The sequence below is a fragment of the Ammodytes marinus genome (assembly GCF_949987685.1).
Source record: "Ammodytes marinus genome assembly, chromosome: 1".
NCBI lineage: Eukaryota > Metazoa > Chordata > Actinopteri > Uranoscopiformes > Ammodytidae > Ammodytes > Ammodytes marinus.
Window position 1 is genome coordinate 16,722,024 of NC_137230.1, and position 18,846 is coordinate 16,740,869.

An 18,846-nucleotide genomic window follows, 5' to 3' on the forward strand; every position below is an offset into this window, starting at 1 on the left:
CTCCAGGCGTAGAAAGATGTCTTACTTTCCAAAACCACTGGATAACGGCATGGTTGGAGCAGTACGTATTCTTGTACTTGGTGTTTTCTCTCCAGTCGTTCACATCCACATCTCCAAGACCACACATGAGCAGCTGTTGGGAATGAAGCGAGGCAGGTAGGTTATCATATAGTTATTCACCTAAACCGAATTAATCTGCTTAATTTCAGCACAACGGACAGACTGAAAGCTCACCTCCAGCTCGTTCTCATCGAAGATCTTGATCAGATCTTGTGGTATCAACTCAAAGAATCCCTAAACACAAACATATGACAGATCCTTATTATTAGGTTGTTTCATGGTGTCTGTCTACTTTGTTGCATAAATAGTATCCTTTACATCAAAGCTTTATTTCCATAGAGCTATATATTTTGGACTAAATATTTTACTGGATTTGATAGTGTGGACTTTTGTCACTGTAACTAGAGCATTTTTGTCGGGATGTTATTGATCAGTGGATTACTATAAAGCCTGATAGGTGAGTTTGTAAAGGTTTGATTTCTTGTTAATGGTCTGACAGAGGTGTTGCCTTGATTGTACTAGCTGTTGTGTGATCACAACTTGAAATGGTTTACATTAGTTCAATCACAAGAATCTCAGCTTTGCTGATATGACACATGATAATTCACTTAAACAGCTGTGTACATAGCATAGTTCTGTATTCAACAGCCTGACAGCCCACAGGCCTCTTATCCAAATCTATTCAATATTGGGAGGAATACTGGATTACTAAAACAATCAATAGCTGCAGCCCTAGTTCAAAATTGTTACCTCTTTGAAGGCCGTCATCTGCTTCTGTATCCTGTTGACAAACCTCCACTGCATCACCAGACTGCCAAACACAAAGCAGAAGATTAGCATCAAACCATTATATTAACCCTTTAAAGATGATAAAAAAATGTTTTTGCTTTAAGTGAGTGAGGAGATCTGCTGCTTACTGGATGTATTCCTTCTTGGTGTCATTTGTGATGACAATCTCTGAGCCGCCTGGCTTCAGTTCATGCTGGTGAGTCTGAACAGGGAGAAAGGGAGACGTCGCGTACATCACACAGAGAAATCACAACATTGAAAGCTGTTGAGGCAAAAGACTGCATGTGGAACAAACCTGTCCAAACAGTTCTTCGTCAACCGTGAACCTCAAATCCAAGTCTGTTGGGTCGTTATCCAAAATCCACTTCAATGAGTTGAAATATTCACTGTCCTGAAAAGAAAAGAGATTTTTAGCGAATTAATTTCTTCACATTGAGGTGGGAATTATTTGAGGTGTTAACTTAATCATTTACGGTGGAAAACTCACAACAGACTCCATGTCCTGGAGAATGATCGGCTTCTGCAGCATCATCTTGTAGAAAGGCCGAATGAAGAACGCTTTGAGAGACAAAAACAAAAAGATGTATAAAATTGCACTAATCGGCTCTAATCCCGTTGACCTTCCCTCTGTTGCTTCCCATGTACATTAAGACATGTTTTAACAAGCAGCCGACAGAATCAAGTAGCGCTCACCATCAAGCAGTTTGCCATGAAACACAGCCATGCCTGCCACACGGCCGATGAACTTGAAGTAGGACAGGTGGTCTTCATTACATAAACCTGAGTTAGGGTTGATCTGCAGTGTGTAGTTGTCCCTGGAAGATAAATCACAAGACATGAAGAGGAACTATTATTTTCTTAAAGGCCTACTTCACTGGTTGGAATATGAAGGTGTATTGAACTCGGAGATCCTATGTAGTATAAATGTGCAAAAAAAAAATTAATCGGATCATCCTAGCCTGAGAAAAGGCAGAAAGAGTGTTTTATGGTCTCACTGTCTAACCCTACATTTTCCTTACTGTGACATCACAGTAAGGGTCAGGATTAACAGGACAGCTGGGCCGAGGGAAGACTGAGGAAAGAAAAACCTCATTCATTTATAATAGTGATTTTATAATGATTGAACGCTGGTTCCGTATGGGTGAAGTATTCCTTTAAGTCAGCTGATCTGCTTCCTGACCAAAAGTGACTACAACACTGGTATTTGTTATAATTATAAGAAACACAATTCGGTGATTTTTGACTTGAAGTTTGTACTTGAGTTGCGTCTCATCCCAAGTTATGTAAATAGCACCTTCTGTCCCCATGCATATAATTCATAATTGCAGTTACCAGGCCAAACTGGATGATTTAGGCAGTGACAAAAGGGGTAAACAATTTGAAACTTAACACTGTGAAAACAAAAATTAATGTCATGGAAAATGTCTCTAATTTTTCCAGACCTGAATATAATGTGAGGAGGAGGAGAGACTGGGATGTGCCATGCGAGACCGTTTCAGATGCCTTAATGAAGGCCGTATACAAAAAGACAGAGCTTGGACTCACGTGGCAGAATACTCGAACAGTCCGTAGTACGGGTTGAACATCTCCTTAGACATGAGGAAGAACCACTCCCTGGCCACGCCTCCATAGTCCAGTCCTTTCTCTCCCTCAAACTCTACCCACAGTCGCGCCTTCAGCAGGTCCGCCTTCTTCACTGCAAGGATGCGTCGGTATGAGTCCTCCAGCACTGCATTCCGTCTCGTCTTCAACTCAAAGCGGTTCGGGATGTCAGCCTAGAAAGAATTACAGTATATCCAGTCCATTAAGGAGAGAGTTTATTATCATCTACAGAAAACACAGGTATTTCCGAGGTGGAGATATTTGTAGACACTCTTAAAGTTTCAGTTCTCTCACCGGTTTCTTCAGCTTCTTCCGGAAGTAGTCATACTTCTGTTTATAATCTCTGGAATAAGGCACTGCCTAGAATCAACAAAGGACAATCAATCTTAACCTCATGACCTACACTGTGGTCAACGATACATCTTTGCAGGAAACCTTAAAGCTATAAATAGAAAACTGCTTTTTATTGTCTGCTCATATCATGTTACTGAAGAATAATTTGTCAAATACAATCCATACTTACTGGTCCAGTTATAGCCGAGTTCTGTAATCTGGGATCATCCCATTGTGTGGCCCTGGTGTCTGAATAATAATAATGATAAGCTTTATTTCTAAAGCGACTTAAAACCAGAGTTGCAAGGTGCTTCACAATACATAAGGTGAGTGAAAAAAATTAAAATAAAATACATCACAGACTATGCAATAAAAAAAAGCATAAAAGACATCATAGAAATATAAACAAAATATAAAAGAACATTAGAAAGAAACATAAGAGGCGATTCATCAAACATCTATTTATGATTAAAAATAAGATGTATATCAAGTAATACGCACTGTGATCTATGTAGAATATCCTCCCATCAGTGTGGACCCTCTCCTCCCAACCAGGCTGAAAATAAAGAAAATATCACAAATTTATAACTTCAAATATATTACAACAGAGCAATTGAGGCACCCTGTATAATTGTTCTGGGATCCAAGCTGATTAATGTCTTTCAATTGATTAGATGTGATTTGCTGTACGGGATGAACTTACAGGTAGAGGGCCGAGGTCAGACGGGTCGAGTGAAGCCGCTCTCCTCATTTGCACAGGAATCTTTAGCCTTGGATCTTCCTGTTCAGAGGGAAAACAAAACAGGGCGTGTCAGTCAAAGAGGAAATGTGTACACAATATGGACACAAAATTCTTTAAAAAAAAAAATTGCCACCATGAAACACATCAGAAAAAGTTAACTTAGCAAACTGAGAGCCTTTCTTGTCATGGAAATAAACTGCTGGCTTTAGAGCCCGCCCCCCAGTGGCCCTTCAAGGAACTGCATCCCAGAGTGGACGGTCACTTCACCAAGCACATGTAAGGTCTGCTGCCTTCTCACCCAGGTAGTAGTCTTTGTGATGTGGTCGATGAAAAAGGGTCTTCCACTGGGAGAACTGCGAACCTCCCAACCGGCCGGCAGGAAGCCAGATTCATACGTTGCATCTGGGCCCGGGGTGCCCTGAGGAGAGCCTTCAGGGGCCACCGGTGGAGAGGGGGTTTGAGGTAAAGTTGCATTACTCTGTGCTGGTGGTGCTGCTGCTGCTGCTGCTGGTGCTGCTGGTGCTGCTGCTGCTGCTGCTGCTGCTGCTGCTGCTGCTGCTGCTGCTGCTGCTGCTGCTGGTGCTGCTGGTGCTGCTGCTGCCTCTGAGGTCCTCTGTTACACAAAAAACACAACATGATGTTAAACAGATGAGAACATTTCACTTGGTTTAAGATCAACACTTGTTAGATGTTAGTTTATTTTCAAGAACGAGTGTCAGTATACATACATTGGCCTGCAAAAAATATAAAAAAAGAGAAAAAAACAACTTTGTACCTGTACAAGTGGTCGTGTCCATGAAGTGCTCCGAGTGTTGTGGTTGACAAAGTAGCGTCTTCCTTTACTGTCTCGCTTCTCCTCCCAGCCTGGAGGCAGCTCAGTTGAGGTTGGAATCAACTTTTGAATGACAGATACATTGGATACAGTTATCAATACTGAACGTATAAAGCTGACTGAGCAACACAATACCAGCAAAGATATATATAAATTCACTTAAACATGTTCCTACATTTCACAGCACAGGAGGTCAGTAAAGAAAATACCCAAGAGTCTGTAAGTGTACGCTCTTTACACTTACACAGAAACATTTAACACAGGTGTGGTTAAAAATGGGAAGGAGATATTTCAACAAGGAGTGAAATACTCACCACAGGATTGACAGGATGTTCCTCTCCTGTTGAAGAGCGGACACTTCCTCTGACATTGGAATGGCTTGAATTACTAGCATTGTCCTGCACGAGAGAGGAAGGGGTGTCAAAGAGAACAATGATCACTTGGCTATTAATATGAGTATACTCTCCCTCCCTGTCTCACTGAAAGCGTGGGGTTCATAGTAATCTCATTGTGAGTGTCTCTTCCTCTGAATTTTGGTAACGGGAACCTCATGCTGCTGCACAGAAAATGACTCACTGTCTGGGAGGTGCGCAGCTCGCCAGCTGTGGCCCCTGACACTTGAATGTTTCTCAGGTCGTCGCAGAATGAGCTGAACTCAGGTATGGGATTGCGGGGTGTAGGGGATACGGACTGATTATTGCTGCTGTACGAGGTGGACTCATCCTCTGTGATGATCTCCCAGCTCTACACAAAGAGACAGGAGAGACTCATCAGGAACACACAGCAAGGGGAATAGCCAATTAGATCTGACAACACATTCCTCAGTTCTAATATACAGAGTTACCAACTGTTTTATAGGAAAACCTACAAGTCAGTTAAAGTGGATTTCCTCAAGTGTTTACGCCTAAGCCCTCAAAGGACGTGCCAAAACTACACTGCAACACCTGGCTTCAACATGGGATCTACACAGCTATCAGAACACATGTGTTGTGGACAGGCTGTGTGATATCCTTAAACCGGCATTAACTTATTACTCCAGTCACTTCGGGCACAGTGGAAAAAAGCTGTGAACGCAGAAACCTTTTAGGCCAATATGTTGAACTTTTTAGCAAATAGGTGCGTATTTACACATCCAGCAAGTTCAAGTTCAACCTTATATACAGTATATAGCACATTTTAAAACAACAACAGTTGACCAAAGTGCTTTACAACCTCAAAAACAAAACACAGAAAAATCCATAGGCAAAGAAGGAAAGACAAACCACAGTAGAAGAGGTCAAGGTGTAACTGAAACTTAACTTAGAGTTGAAAGCCAACAAATACAGAACGTTTCAGTGGTCCTAGCAGTTCTTATTTGAATGGGTCAACTATTTCACACATTAGGTGCAAATATTGAAAAGGCTCGGTCACCTCTAATTTTCAGTATGGATCTGGGAACATCCAAGACCATCTGACACAGCAGATACGAGCAACTATTATTATATTGGTCTTTACCAACTCATGAAGAAAACATCTGGCTCTTTAGCTGCTAAATACCCCAAGATGTTCCCCAGCTCATTGCTAACTGGGTCTCTGTGATTTGCTAGTCTGGAGTGAGTACGTAATGGTTGTATTTTTAGACGTTTTTCACTGAAAACAATGCCAGGGAGCACAAACAAAACTAAGCTCTCTGGGATATGAACATTTTTATATTTGTTTCTCTGAGAGTAAATTGAGTTTTGGCATTTCAAAACTCATAGGTCTGAACAGAAAACAGCACAAGAAGGATATAGTGTAGAAGTAAAATGTAAAGTGTTGAAAAAAATACCTCAGGAGAGCCTCCTGTGGTGTTCTCTTCGGGGTCTGAGATCTGTCTGCGTGTGCTATAAGCGTGCTCCACATCCGAATAATTGTTCCGTCGTCTTTGCAACTCCACAGCACGGTCCCTATTACACACACACACACACACACACACACACTTACTATCAGTTCTGCACCAAAAAGGAAATTTTTGGGGGTGAAGTCTTACTGCACTGTGGGCCGTATCCACTGCGTGGTTCTGCTCTCATGGTTGACAAAGTAGGTTCTTCCCAGGTTGTCCTGCCGCTCCTCCCAGCCAGAGGGCAGAGCAGGGAGCAGCATGCTCTGCCTGGGACCAGACATGTCCTGAGACTCCAGAAACTCCCAGCTAGGCTACACAACAAGAATAAAAAGATTTAACTGTTAAGTGGCTTCAAAGCTTTCAGTATATTTTACAAAGGCCAAGGAAAAAGGTCTGAGACAAATATATATCATTTAAGGACAAATATAAAACATTTAAGGCTATCATCGAGGGAGGCAATTCATGCTCTGAAAGAACTTTGAGGCTGCAGATTTAACATAATCAAAGAGGATATGACATGCATGTTGACATGATTGTCCAACTTACATCTGTGTTCTCAGTCTGCTCTGCTGGTTCCTCCTCTGAAGGTGAGGCATTTGGCAGGTAGGTCATTTTGAGACGCAGGTGACCTTTCACTCTGGACTTGTGGCTGCGTGACAGACAAAGTTTTTCTTTTTGCTTAGTAGGATATAAATATTGTCGTGAGGATGTTTGAAAATAAAGTTTCAACTGTGGCCTATCATTCCTCATGCAAAATAAAAATGATAAATGGAAATGGAAAGGCAAATATCAAATAACCATGAGATCATGCCAACCTTCGTGGGTGAAGCAGAAAATCCTTGAATGTGTAAGGCCTTTCTGTGTTAGGATTTTCTGTCTGAGAAAAAAATAAAACAAAAAAAGGAAATCTTTAATTCTCTAACAAATGTTTTACATCCACAGCCGTGGCACTGTATCATAACATAGTTTATTTAAAGATGACTTTGTATGCATGATGGTGACAGTGTACCATGGAGGGCTAATTTGTGGTTGTTGTATTTATAAATGAAACAAAGCAGAAACGTAACATAACCATGACGGACCATGTTTTAAAAACTGTTGATTAACTAAGTCGAACAGACTCATGAATAAGCGCGATGCTTGTTCATATTTACACGGCGATACACATGGGTGAGATTAAGGTCAAGAGCTTGTACAGTGAAAGCTACAGTAAGAAAAACAAAACACACTGAACTGATATGAACTAGCACAAATCATAAAAAATTGTCACCATGAGAGAACAAGGATTTCCTTAAAACCAAGAACTCACCGGTATCTGATTCAAGGGGACGTCCACCTGTCCCAGAAAGTCGTCACGTGTCTGACAGAGAGAGAGAGACAGACAGAGAGAAAGAGTCACACATAGATGTCAGGTTCATGACAGGAATCCCCACACACACACACACACACACACACACACACACACACACGCCAAGACATGTTCTGTTACTCTGCCGTCTTTGGAGTAATGAGAGCCACTGTAATATCCCCACAGGAACATGCAGTGTGTATTTTTAGTGGTTTTCAATCTCCTATCATATCTCTATCATATCAGGACAAGGCCTTTTTGTGAAATATGTCTTCGTTACACACAGCCCAATCAATACTATATTTTCATATGTGAAACAACGAGTCATTTGACTTCATCTATTTCTGTATAGATTTAGTACGTAGCCTAGATAAGAGTATGTTTACCAGCCTACAATGAATGGGTGCACTGTGTTATCGGAAAAGGGACTGGACTGGGACCAAAGAATAAGGCAGTATTTGCCCCAAAGACATGAGGCTGAAGGCAAACACAAACCAACTGCACAGCTGGAGTGAATAAATGAATGCTGACGGCAGGTCAAACTGTCCAACAGCAGTAGATATAGATGCCTCCTTAGTCCGGCCCTTGCACTTCTTATAGTGCAGCCAAGAAAAGCAGTTAAGTCCAGGTTGAAAGACAGGGCTACATGTACACATATACGTCATTACATTCTTATAACTCCTATTAAAATTTCCCCTGTTCTATGGCTTTTGCTTTGCAATGATATCAATCACAAATGCCAACTGTCCAAATAATTTTATACAAATTAACAAACTCATAGCCATTAAAAAGGTAATCATTAAACATTTCATTGATTGAAGTCAACCAGTCTTACTACAAGTTGCTTCTAATTTAATTGATCTAGTAATGAAATCTTACATCGATAGCAGTACCAATCTGTTAGTCACTCTAGATAAAGACTGCCAGATAAAATGGAAATCACAAATAGAAATAAACAGCAGTGCTGCAACTAAAATGCACTTTCTTTATTGTTGACATGTTTCAAAGTTAAAAGATTAATAATTTGATCCATTCAAAGTCAGAATATAGTGAACAAGACTAAATTAAATGTCCCAGAGCTCTAGTTGATGTCATTACATTTCTTATTTAGACCAAACGATAGTCACTGAATGTAGAAATATCCAGTTTACCATCAAGTGAGGCAAAGAAAAGCAGCAATTCCTCTCAAATGAAAAGCCACAACTAAGGAAAAAAGTAACAATCAATTATCAAAATAGCAATACAATTCTCATTGTATATGTCAAGCATACTGTATTTGTTATCCTGCAAGCTGTACTGTAATTCACATTTCTATTGAGTAGCTACTGTAATGGTTGCAGTGCGTTTTGGGAAAGCACTAAGCGCACAGAGTTTCAGTATATGGGCCATCTCATATTGTGACTTTGTTTCCCCAATCAAATACAAATAAATAGATAGAGTATACATGTCGGAGGACAATTTTCTCTCATACACACACACAAGGTTCATAGCAATGACTGACCCTGCTGTTTTTTTTAAGGTCCAGTAGTTAATCTTGATAGTAGTAACAAACACAGTTTTCTATAAAGTGAAACCGTCTCTATATCTTTGGAGATCAAAGAAAATGTCAATTTAGAGCATCCCTGAAGGTTCATGTGACACTCAACGCAACTCAGTTTAGCAGGTGGCATTAAGCAGTGCTGACCACATGCTGTGTAAAGATGTGGCACACTGGCCCATGTTTTGGTATCTGCGGAGCAAGCTCAGTGTCGTGCAACGACAAACTTCTTTTAACAGGTGGAGAGCAGCTTGTGAAACCTAAACTTCTGAAGAGACACCCAGCTAATGTTATTGGAGCAGGCAAAAAGTGTCTGACGATGAGCAATCCTGATGAGGAACTTAAGTACACATCTGAGAAACAAATCCAGGACATACGTTATACTTTGGCAAAGACACTCAGGGAGAAAATATGGGCTCCGACCCCTGAGGCTCTTAGAGCTATAGGCTATGCTTCATCATCAGCAAAAGAAACAGCCTGATGGCCTGCACTGTTCAGTTGTTGTGCTAATAGAAAGTGTATAACCAAAATATTTTAATTTGAAGATGAAAAACGGTTATATTTCTCCAGACTGCTGTCTATGTTCCAGTTTTGAAGCCTAACAGTTAAGTTTGTTGCTTTGGGGCTCTTATTATAATGTTTAATTTGTCTTATTCATTCCTGTTTGTCACCTCAAGCTCCACTCAGGTCATGATTTTATACAAAGTCACGTTTGTGTGGGCTGGCTGCACCACCCAGCTGTAAAAACAGCATGGTAGCCATTTTATATACCATCTATGGTTGTAGCGTACATCCGGCCTCTCAAAATCTGCCCTCAAGTTACAGGCGTCCTTAGTGACGGTCATGTACTGTAGGTCATGTTCAAAATTGTGTTCCCCAGAAAGATAAATTATAGTTGCAATAGTTTAGCCATTATTACAACACCTAGGCTCTTAATCAAGCTCTTATATATTTTTTTAAACTTTTTTTTAAAGATTATTCTTTGGCATTTTTGCTTTTAATAAGATGGTTTGACACAGAGATGAAATGGGATAGAGGGGAATGACATGCAGAGAACGACCAAGGGACTGTGCCTCTAGGGGACGCTCTTATAACCAATACACTACGACCGCCCCAATGTTTCCTATGCTCACATAGGCTCACAATCAATAGTTCCTCTGATATTATCCGTTCCTCCCATAGAGTGGGAAGAAGCAGGGCCACCGCTCCCTATACGCAGGTTACGCAGAGCGCGTAGAGCACCAAGTACCTGGGGGGGCCCCCCAAAAATGTAATTAAATTTTTTTCATATATAAATATTTTTTTATTACAAAGGAAAAAGAGATGATTGGGCCCCCCCCCCCCCAAAATTGAGGTTTCTTAAAAAAAAATCATGAAAATCATTACATTACAACAAATATATAAATTAGTTATGAACAGGCCCATCGTTGTTTTTTCTTAATTGTGTAACCATCACTCAATTCGGGCAAATTAGATCTTTCCCCTAATTAGGCCTATAGCCTACCCAGCTTTATCAAGCTGTTTTTGATTGGCGATTCATAATGGCAAGCGGGACCGGCGGCAGCCAAGGGGCAAGGGTGGGCTCTGCCCACACAAATGTGCGCCCTTAAAAAGTGAAGAAAATGTTTTTTTTTCAGCCAATTAAAATATGTCTATTTACTATACCAGGACCATTCCTAGCTTCTGATTAGGTAGGCACGGCGACAGCCCGCCTCCAAATTCACCCATCACCAGTTTTTCTGTGGTCACCTGTCAATCACGTCCACAGAGCGCAGTCTCTCCTTTGCAAAGGCAGTTAGTAGGCTACTCAGCAACTTTTTTCACACGTTAACCTGTTCTTTCTGTTAAATGCTGTTCTCAAAAACTCATCACTACAGCAAATTTGCCAAAAAAAACAGTCGCAGAGATCTTGCAAAGGCAAAAAAAATCCGCTTGCGCGCATCTGGGTGTTTATTTTTGAGGGGGAGTAATTTAAGCTTAAGGCACCCAAAAGCTTAGCAGCGGCCCTGGGAATAGATATAAACATGTGTATCTTTTTTTTTTTTTTTTTTTTTCCGTGTGTGTGTTTGCGTGCGTACGCGTGTGTCTGCAGTGCTGACACACACACACACACACACACACACACACACACACACACACACACACACACACACACACACACACACACACACACACACACACACACACACACACACACACACACACACACACACACACACACACACACACACACACACACACACACACACACACACACACACACACACACACACACTCACACTCCAAGAGACAGACAGATCGGCAAACTAGCTTTTATCATCCCCAAATAGTTTATTTGGAATGTAAAATTAATAAATGCGTGTCTCCAGAACATATTTAAAAACTTTATTTGAAAATCAAAAATCAAAACCGGTTTTCGTTATGATTTACTAACCAGTTACACGTGTACATGTGCACACCCCTAATGGAAACATTTGTGATGTTTTTAGTAATCAACAATTTAAATAACATTGGTTATGCCTTTTTGGAAGGCTTTTATTGCAAAATCAATACCTTTAACTACCTCGCCTATTGATAAAAAAAAACTTTGAATAATTTGATGTGTTATTCTACAGCTATCCCGTGGTATTGTTATTGTATTTTATAAAACAAAAAAGCCGAAAAATGCTGAATTTGGTCCTATAAGACTCACAAACACAACAAAATAAATTAGGTTAGTAGTAGGTTATGGTTCAAATGCAGAAGCAAAAAGTTCTGATTAAAGTATTTCACCTTAACTTGTGTCCCGTGGTCACACCTGGTTATTTATTAACTCATGAAGTGAAGCATGTGGGGTTAAGAGGGCAATGCAGATAAGGACTTTTCATAAAACTTTCCACAATGGGATTGTTATCATCATTATCGTAACAATCTTGGAAAATCTGGATTAAGCCACAGTGATTTGTCTCTGAAGAAGTCTGCCACAAGATTCCTTATTTTTACTGTTTTTGCAAGTGTTTCCAAATTATTCAAATTTTGATGTACTTTAGAATAGTGTCACCCACTGTTGTTAATCCGTTACGAGTGGACATGGCCAGCATATAAACAAAGATGTGCTGTATTTGGTGCAGAAGAATTTCTGCAGGAGATTCTAGCATTGAGGACTCCGGACATCAAAGCTTTAGTGAAATTAATACTAACTTGTAGTTCACAGTAGGGTTGGGCGGTATCCTTTTTTTAATACCTTTAAACCTTCCGAAAATGATATGGTATTACCTTCCGATATTAAGTTTCCTATTGCTACATTTTAAAAGAATACATTGAAATAATCACTATGACCGCAAATACAAATTTTTACTGACAGCACTTGAACACATCACAATCTACGTTCCAAACGAGGGAAAAGAACGCATGTAATTTACTTGACTTGAGTGTGAGCGTGGTGGGTCTAAAAAAAAGCTTTTTTTTTTTTTTTACAGGTTCTTTAATCGACAAATAAGACCGACATTATAAACAGACATAGTTTTGTCATCACTTTTAAAGCATCTTCAAACACAGGCATTGGTTCTGCTGCTGGACATGGACACACAAACTCTTAAGGCATTTTTTATAAACATGCACCAGGCATTTTTTATGACGGTGTCTATCGTAATTAAAGGAATACTGTTGCTATTTTTTAATACCCGGTATAAAAGTGGTCAAATAAAATCTTGATTTACAATAGCAAATGTAGACCTCCAAAGTAAAGGGACCGACTACTTGCTGGAGGAGACCTTCTTACTTGACAAGCTGCTAAATGCAGGGGGAGGCTGACACCTGATACTTAAAAAACACTGCCTGGCAGGGGGACCCATAGGGAGGGGACACACCACCCTTTTACTGGGAATGGCTCACGCTCCCATCCTGCCTATATTACATTGCCCCCACCACATAGACACACACACCATGTCCACAGATGGCTGGCATGACTGTGCGCTGCTCTAGTATCACGCTGTTAAATTTGAATCCACAGGACTGGGCAGTGCTACAGACCACCAGACTATCTGGAGTCAGGGGGAATATTTCAGAGGCACTTTATTTATATCAGCAAGGGGCACTGCTTTTCCCACCACTAAAATTAGACCGGGTAAATACTTAAGTAGATTACTCATAGCGCTAACAGAATAATAAAATGATTTAAAGTTAAGCATATCTTCTCACACACACACACACCCTAACAAAAGGACAGTAACAACATGAGAAACGGGTAACTTTTCCTTCTTGTTTACGCCTTTCTTGGAAACCAATATGCACAAACAGATTTACTGTAACGTAACCAAATACTTCTGAATGTTTGTCCTCGCTGGGGTTGTTAATTGCATGACTTATCTGTAGCAATCTCCTCAGTTACTGAATTTCTAGGTTGTGGTGAGTCTAATGGCTGACGCTGAGTAAACAGAGTTGAAGGATTTGAATGGCAATAGCAGTAAAGGAGAGCAGCATTAGCACAGCATACATGTTTCATATGTTAAAATATATTTTGAACAATTGCTTTTGTGAAAAAAGGCAATGGTGCAAAATGTAGCACAAAGCCAACATTAATGTAGTAGTTATTTGCATTGTTGACAACAGTGCAACTTTAATTTTATTCGGTACATGAAAGCAGAAGACAGAGTGGTGCAAGTTGAGCCATCAAATCAAAGCTACTTGAACCAGTTAAACAACATTATGGCCAGTACACAGTGCTCCTTCATAGGGCATTTATGTGTTTTAATTAAAAAGCTATTTGTCTCTCAATTCATTATGAGGTTGATGGTCAGGAAGCATCAAGAAATTCCACCTGAAAAACTTAACACTCACCTTTGTGTTTTGACCCAGGCTCTTTGGTGAATTATTCCCCTTGTAGCTTGTGTTTACATCAACAGAGCTAGGCAACTTAGCTGGGCAGCAAGGAGACAAATGTATGTGAACATGTGGAGAGCATGGGCTACTGAGTTTTGGATTCGAAACGTGACATGAAATTCCAGTGTTGGCGTAAGGCACCTCTAGGGAAAAGCTCCTTTGTATTGCGCGATGACAATGCTTTTCCTCAAGCCTTTCCTGGTCATTTCCTGCAGAAAACGCCTTTTGGTTTTGCTCTGATGGTTTAGTTGAGGAGAACAAACATGCAGAGGTACTACGATACAGTTTTTGGCGAGGGTCATGTCCACCCTCAGGTTGTGTGGCGGGGTGATGAGTCTCTGGATATCCCACATTGACCATAGCTGTGGTTGCAGCTCCCTTCCTTGGTATCATTGGTCTCTGGTGGGCAAAGTGCAGCAGCACGCTGCTAGAGTGACGATTCGATCGGTCTAGAGATGATGATATTTCCATTACTTTACTCCTGTCCTCCATTTTGCAATTTGGTTCATCCTGTAAAGGAATATTAAATTGTACCATGTGCTTGGCATCCCTGGACTCATCTTGTGAGAATTCACAGGCAGTGGTCTGAGAAAATGACTGATGGCACCCCCTTGCTGGTGGGAGAGCAGATAAAGCCACTGGACTGATTGGAGAAGCAGGTGGAGTGCTGCAAGGGCTCTTCGGAAATATAACCAAGGAGGAGCAACGTCTCAGCGGGACCTTGGACTTGCGGCGGTGTAGACGCCTCTCCTGGGTAGTCCTGTGCTTTTCTGGAGCCTCTGGCTCGAAGATGCTGTTGCTGCTACAATACCCGGCGTCGCTGGCCATGCTGCTGCTGCACGAGCCTCCCTCAGATCCACTACCTGCCCCTCCTTCACTGCTGCCTGGGTCTCCATCCTCTATACTGCCATCTAACTCTCCACTGGGCTTTCCACAAGGCTGCAGCAAAATTTTCAGAATGCTCTTCTTATTACATCCTCCAGACTTAACCCTGGGTATGAACACTGAAGAGTATCGATGTAAATTGGCATAGTCTGGTGGTGACAGAGGAGTCACCTTCAATTGGACAGAACTGTGCGCCAGAATCTCTGCAGGGCTTCGAGCTGCCACACCGACTCCACTGTCCTCACCATGGCTGCTCAGGCTTTCTGACAGAGGGTCCGTGTTGCTTCTCCTCGACGCAAAATGTGAGCGCAGCCGAACTGCCATTCGTTTAACTCTCTAATCCCTGCAGCGCCGTTGAGAGCTGCATGATCAAACTTGCTGGTAGGAAAAAAGGAAAGCAACTGCTGTGAGCTCTGCTCTGTGATCACAATCATTAGCGTCTGTACATTGCCAAAATAGCTCTGGTGACAACCTACATTCCTCTTCAGGCTGATCTCAGCTTTTAGTCAGAAGAGGTCAGTGGTTCTGTTTGGAGACATGACCCAAACATACGACCTTTGAAACTAGAGCAATCCCGGAGGTGAGCCCCTTCAGGCAGCTCAACCCTATACGGAAAAAACAAACAAAGCTACAATCAAACAAAAAAGATAAAGCTTTCACTGCTAACCTACTTTAACCTTTTCTTAGCTAGCGCCTCCTGTCTTTTCCAGCAGCCTCCCTCCTATTTACCCCTTTCTTAAAAACAACAACAGAGAAGCCCTCTACGTTGCATCTTAGACTGAAGCTCTGGTAAACTGTTACATCTGCTCAGGCCCCTCTCTCAGGACTCCACTTCCTGCTGCAGCTATGCTTCTAATGTTTCTGCTGCTCTGTGCCCCCACAAATATTTTTACCCACTGCTATTGAGTTACAGGAAATCAAAGGGGAATGACTTTCAACATAATTCTGTGTCCAACTGAGGACTTTGTTGCAAAATCGCAATAGAAGCACACAATTTAAACAACAAAGCCTCTAAGAAAATATGCAGGAAAGTGGTTGTAAAAGACAAAAGTAATATAAAAACAAATTCTATCTTAAACTTATTTCATTCAAGAAGAGGGTGATAAACCGATGGGCAGAGTTAACTTTTTCTGTGTAATGTTATCCGCCCACCACATACAGAAAACACAAGAGGATATGAACCAAAGAGAACTGTTTCGACAGAGACATGACACCTGTTATATGACACCGCATGTAACAGTCACTGCATGTCTGATTTCCTATCCTTGGCTTTTGACAGTCCTATTTATTAATGGCAGCCTATTGTGAGCCAGGATGAACTATTCCAGGGCATTACTCTACATCCAAAGCAGATCCAGTTTAAGGTGTAATAGTAAGTGACGCCGCCAGGATAAAGACATGATTCACCGGAGGACACGTTACTGATGCGGTGGAACTCATCGCCTATTTTTTAAACCAACATGTCAAAGTACCAGGAAACCTCGTGATTGGCTGTTAATCACTCACCAAAAGTAGGACTAATTGATGGCGTTTGCGTACACTCTGAGATAAGATTGGTGACTCACCAAACACATATGCCGGGTCATACAGTATGTTGTAACAGGCCAATAATAAAGCAAAGCAGCCTGTAATATACACATGAATGTGGCACCATTGTACTTAACACTGAAGGACAAGCTATATTTGATAAACGCTGTTACAAACTGTGTCAGTGGGGCGTGATTCGGTGTAGAAGCTGGACATGAAGGGACAGGATGGCTTTGTCAATCAGCAGGTGCAGCTGTAACGAGCTAATAATTGTCCAAGTGTGATGTCTACATTTGACTTCCTCACCACCACTTTCTGTGACAGGAGAGAGACAGGCATCTAAATTGGTAATGATCTATGCATAGTACTGGACGGATAATGGTCTGCAGATGCTGAAAAGTAGTAAGAAATGTAAGTTTCCAAATATTTATATGTCAAATCCTTCATATCCTGTCGGCAATTTAGGACCCTAACCCTTAGGACGGACAGTTATATAGAATTAGCAGCTAACTTATGTTGTTACATCCAGGCCAAATTCCACAATGGAACAAAAAAAAAATATTATCTAAGCATGCAGTTTATATTTTATATTATATTCCTATATTTTAGCTTTGACTCAAGTAAGATTTAAAAAAACTTTTTCCTTATCTGTGAAAGCGCTGTTGGAGGGAGCCTGGGAATCAAATAATTTCACTGTAGCTGCTGTGCATTGGACAAGTTTAGCTTGACCTGGAAGGCAAACTACTTTCTGCTGACAATCCCACGATCCAATGCTGCACATTCCATAGATAAAAAAATACAGTTGCAGCTGTCTGTGATAAGGCAAGATGAAAAATGATCAGTTATTTTCAACAAAACTGGCTATACAATCAATTTGGAGCAAAGGTGAGGCCAATGCATCTGGTAACTACAGTTATACTGTACATTTGATTTTTTTTTTACATTTACTCTTTACTCATTTATTTTTTTCTAGTTCTAGATTAATTACTGTACTCTACTTCCTTAAACTTTAACAGTTGATACTTTTTCCCAGCAGGAAGCAGTTTCCTTATCTTGTCCTAACTGTCTTTTATGAAACCTGCTGAACTGTAAGACTACTATCAGATACCAATTGCTTCCAGTAAAGAAAAAATATTACACATTGTCATACACAAGGATGTTTATCTCTCTGTGAAGCTGTGCAGCTACATCCACACTGAGGGCAGACAACTAGCCTACATCTATTATTATACTTCACATTTAGTCTGACAAATATTCTTCCTGAAACTCTTGGTGCAGTCGCTTGCACAACAAGCCCCATACCATTTTATCAGTGTGAATTCATGATGGCCATTCATTCAAGGGGCTAGAAACCATGGCAACTTCTATGTATGGTGATGTCATCCGTAGACTTCCCTCCATTCATACTGTGTCTGGGAGTGAGACAAGGCCAACTCCTCAGACATCTCCGTGCCAGCATGTGATTTGTTAAACGAAACCTCAGAAAGTATTTTGTTTAGTTTATTTATGTGTCTGATTCTGAATACGTTGCACGTTGGTGTCACAAGGTTCTGTAAGTGTCTCCAGCTGGTGATAAAAAATAACCTGGAATAAGGGCAACAGTGTTGTTAACTTAAGATAATGGGGTCTCTCGTGGTGTGTCGCCTGGAGCACTCCTTCACTCTTTTCTTCCACTAAACTAAAGTTTAACCTACTTAGCAAGCATGGATGAGTACAAATGTCACCTTTAGCCTCTACAAAGGGACTGATCAAAAACTGCAACTTTCACCACACTCCACTGTTGTGTTACTTGAGCCTCGATGGCAATCTACCAGTTACATTTATGTGATATGTTTTGTGAATATTTGAAAATAATGGTTGAGACATTAGAGTGTCCAAAATGGAGGACAATAATTATACAACGGGAATTTAATGGAAATTATAATGGCACGAGGTGAAAGGTCAAACTGTGTATCACAAAAAAGATTCGGATTTACCATCGTGGAAACAATATCTAAATCATCAGAATAATTATACAACAGCACATTTCATATACCAAGTTACAATCTCAGACTCTGCTTTTATTAAAAGGGACTGATCAGAAGCTGCTATTCTCATCACATTCGGGAATACAAGTGTAATGTTTTTTGAGCCTTTAATGTTTTTTTTATTTCTTTATTTTTAATGTTTATATTATAATGGGTTTGCCATTATGGTAAAAAATGGGAAGCGTACAACCCATGGGGGAAATAAATAATAACTAATAACTAATGTCAATCAGCCCATTACTGCTGTGGCGAAGCAGGTCGGAGGTTGGATCCCCCGCCTCGCCACCATAGCAGCTGACATCGGTGTATGAGTCTGTGTGTGTCTGTGAATGGGAGAATGTAGCAAGCAATGTAAAGTGCTTTGGGGCTGAGAAATAAAATAAAAAGCGCTGTATAAGTCGAGTCCAAAGTCTCATCTCCTTCTACTCCAAAATGTTATGGTT

General features: G+C 40.8%; 1 protein-coding gene across 4 annotated transcripts in view; it reads right to left on the reverse strand.

The window, feature by feature from the left end:
* The window catches only part of nedd4a (NEDD4 E3 ubiquitin protein ligase a), a gene marked incomplete at its 5' end in the record, with an annotated part of 33,632 nt that overhangs the window by 2,700 nt on the left and 12,086 nt on the right, over positions 1–18,846 (reverse strand). The window contains 23 exons of one of the 4 annotated variants that reach the window (XM_080030096.1): positions 26–133; positions 235–294; positions 811–871; positions 978–1,051; positions 1,145–1,240; positions 1,337–1,407; positions 1,543–1,664; positions 2,395–2,624; positions 2,746–2,811; positions 2,975–3,033; positions 3,286–3,340; positions 3,488–3,565; positions 3,825–4,046; positions 4,083–4,139; positions 4,302–4,421; positions 4,673–4,756; positions 4,935–5,102; positions 6,166–6,283; positions 6,367–6,530; positions 6,766–6,868; positions 7,035–7,096; positions 7,529–7,579; positions 13,923–15,173. In XM_080030096.1, coding sequence (XP_079886222.1) covers positions 26–133; positions 235–294; positions 811–871; positions 978–1,051; positions 1,145–1,240; positions 1,337–1,407; positions 1,543–1,664; positions 2,395–2,624; positions 2,746–2,811; positions 2,975–3,033; positions 3,286–3,340; positions 3,488–3,565; positions 3,825–4,046; positions 4,083–4,139; positions 4,302–4,421; positions 4,673–4,756; positions 4,935–5,102; positions 6,166–6,283; positions 6,367–6,530; positions 6,766–6,868; positions 7,035–7,096; positions 7,529–7,579; positions 13,923–15,173 — 3,480 coding nt within the window. Of the gene's footprint in view, positions 1–25; positions 134–234; positions 295–810; positions 872–977; positions 1,052–1,144; positions 1,241–1,336; positions 1,408–1,542; positions 1,665–2,394; positions 2,625–2,745; positions 2,812–2,974; positions 3,034–3,285; positions 3,341–3,487; positions 3,566–3,824; positions 4,140–4,301; positions 4,422–4,672; positions 4,757–4,934; positions 5,103–6,165; positions 6,284–6,366; positions 6,531–6,765; positions 6,869–7,034; positions 7,097–7,528; positions 7,580–13,922; positions 15,174–18,846 lie in introns of those variants that run through there. The other 3 variants (XM_080030095.1, XM_080030098.1, XM_080030097.1) reach the window with 3 other exon arrangements.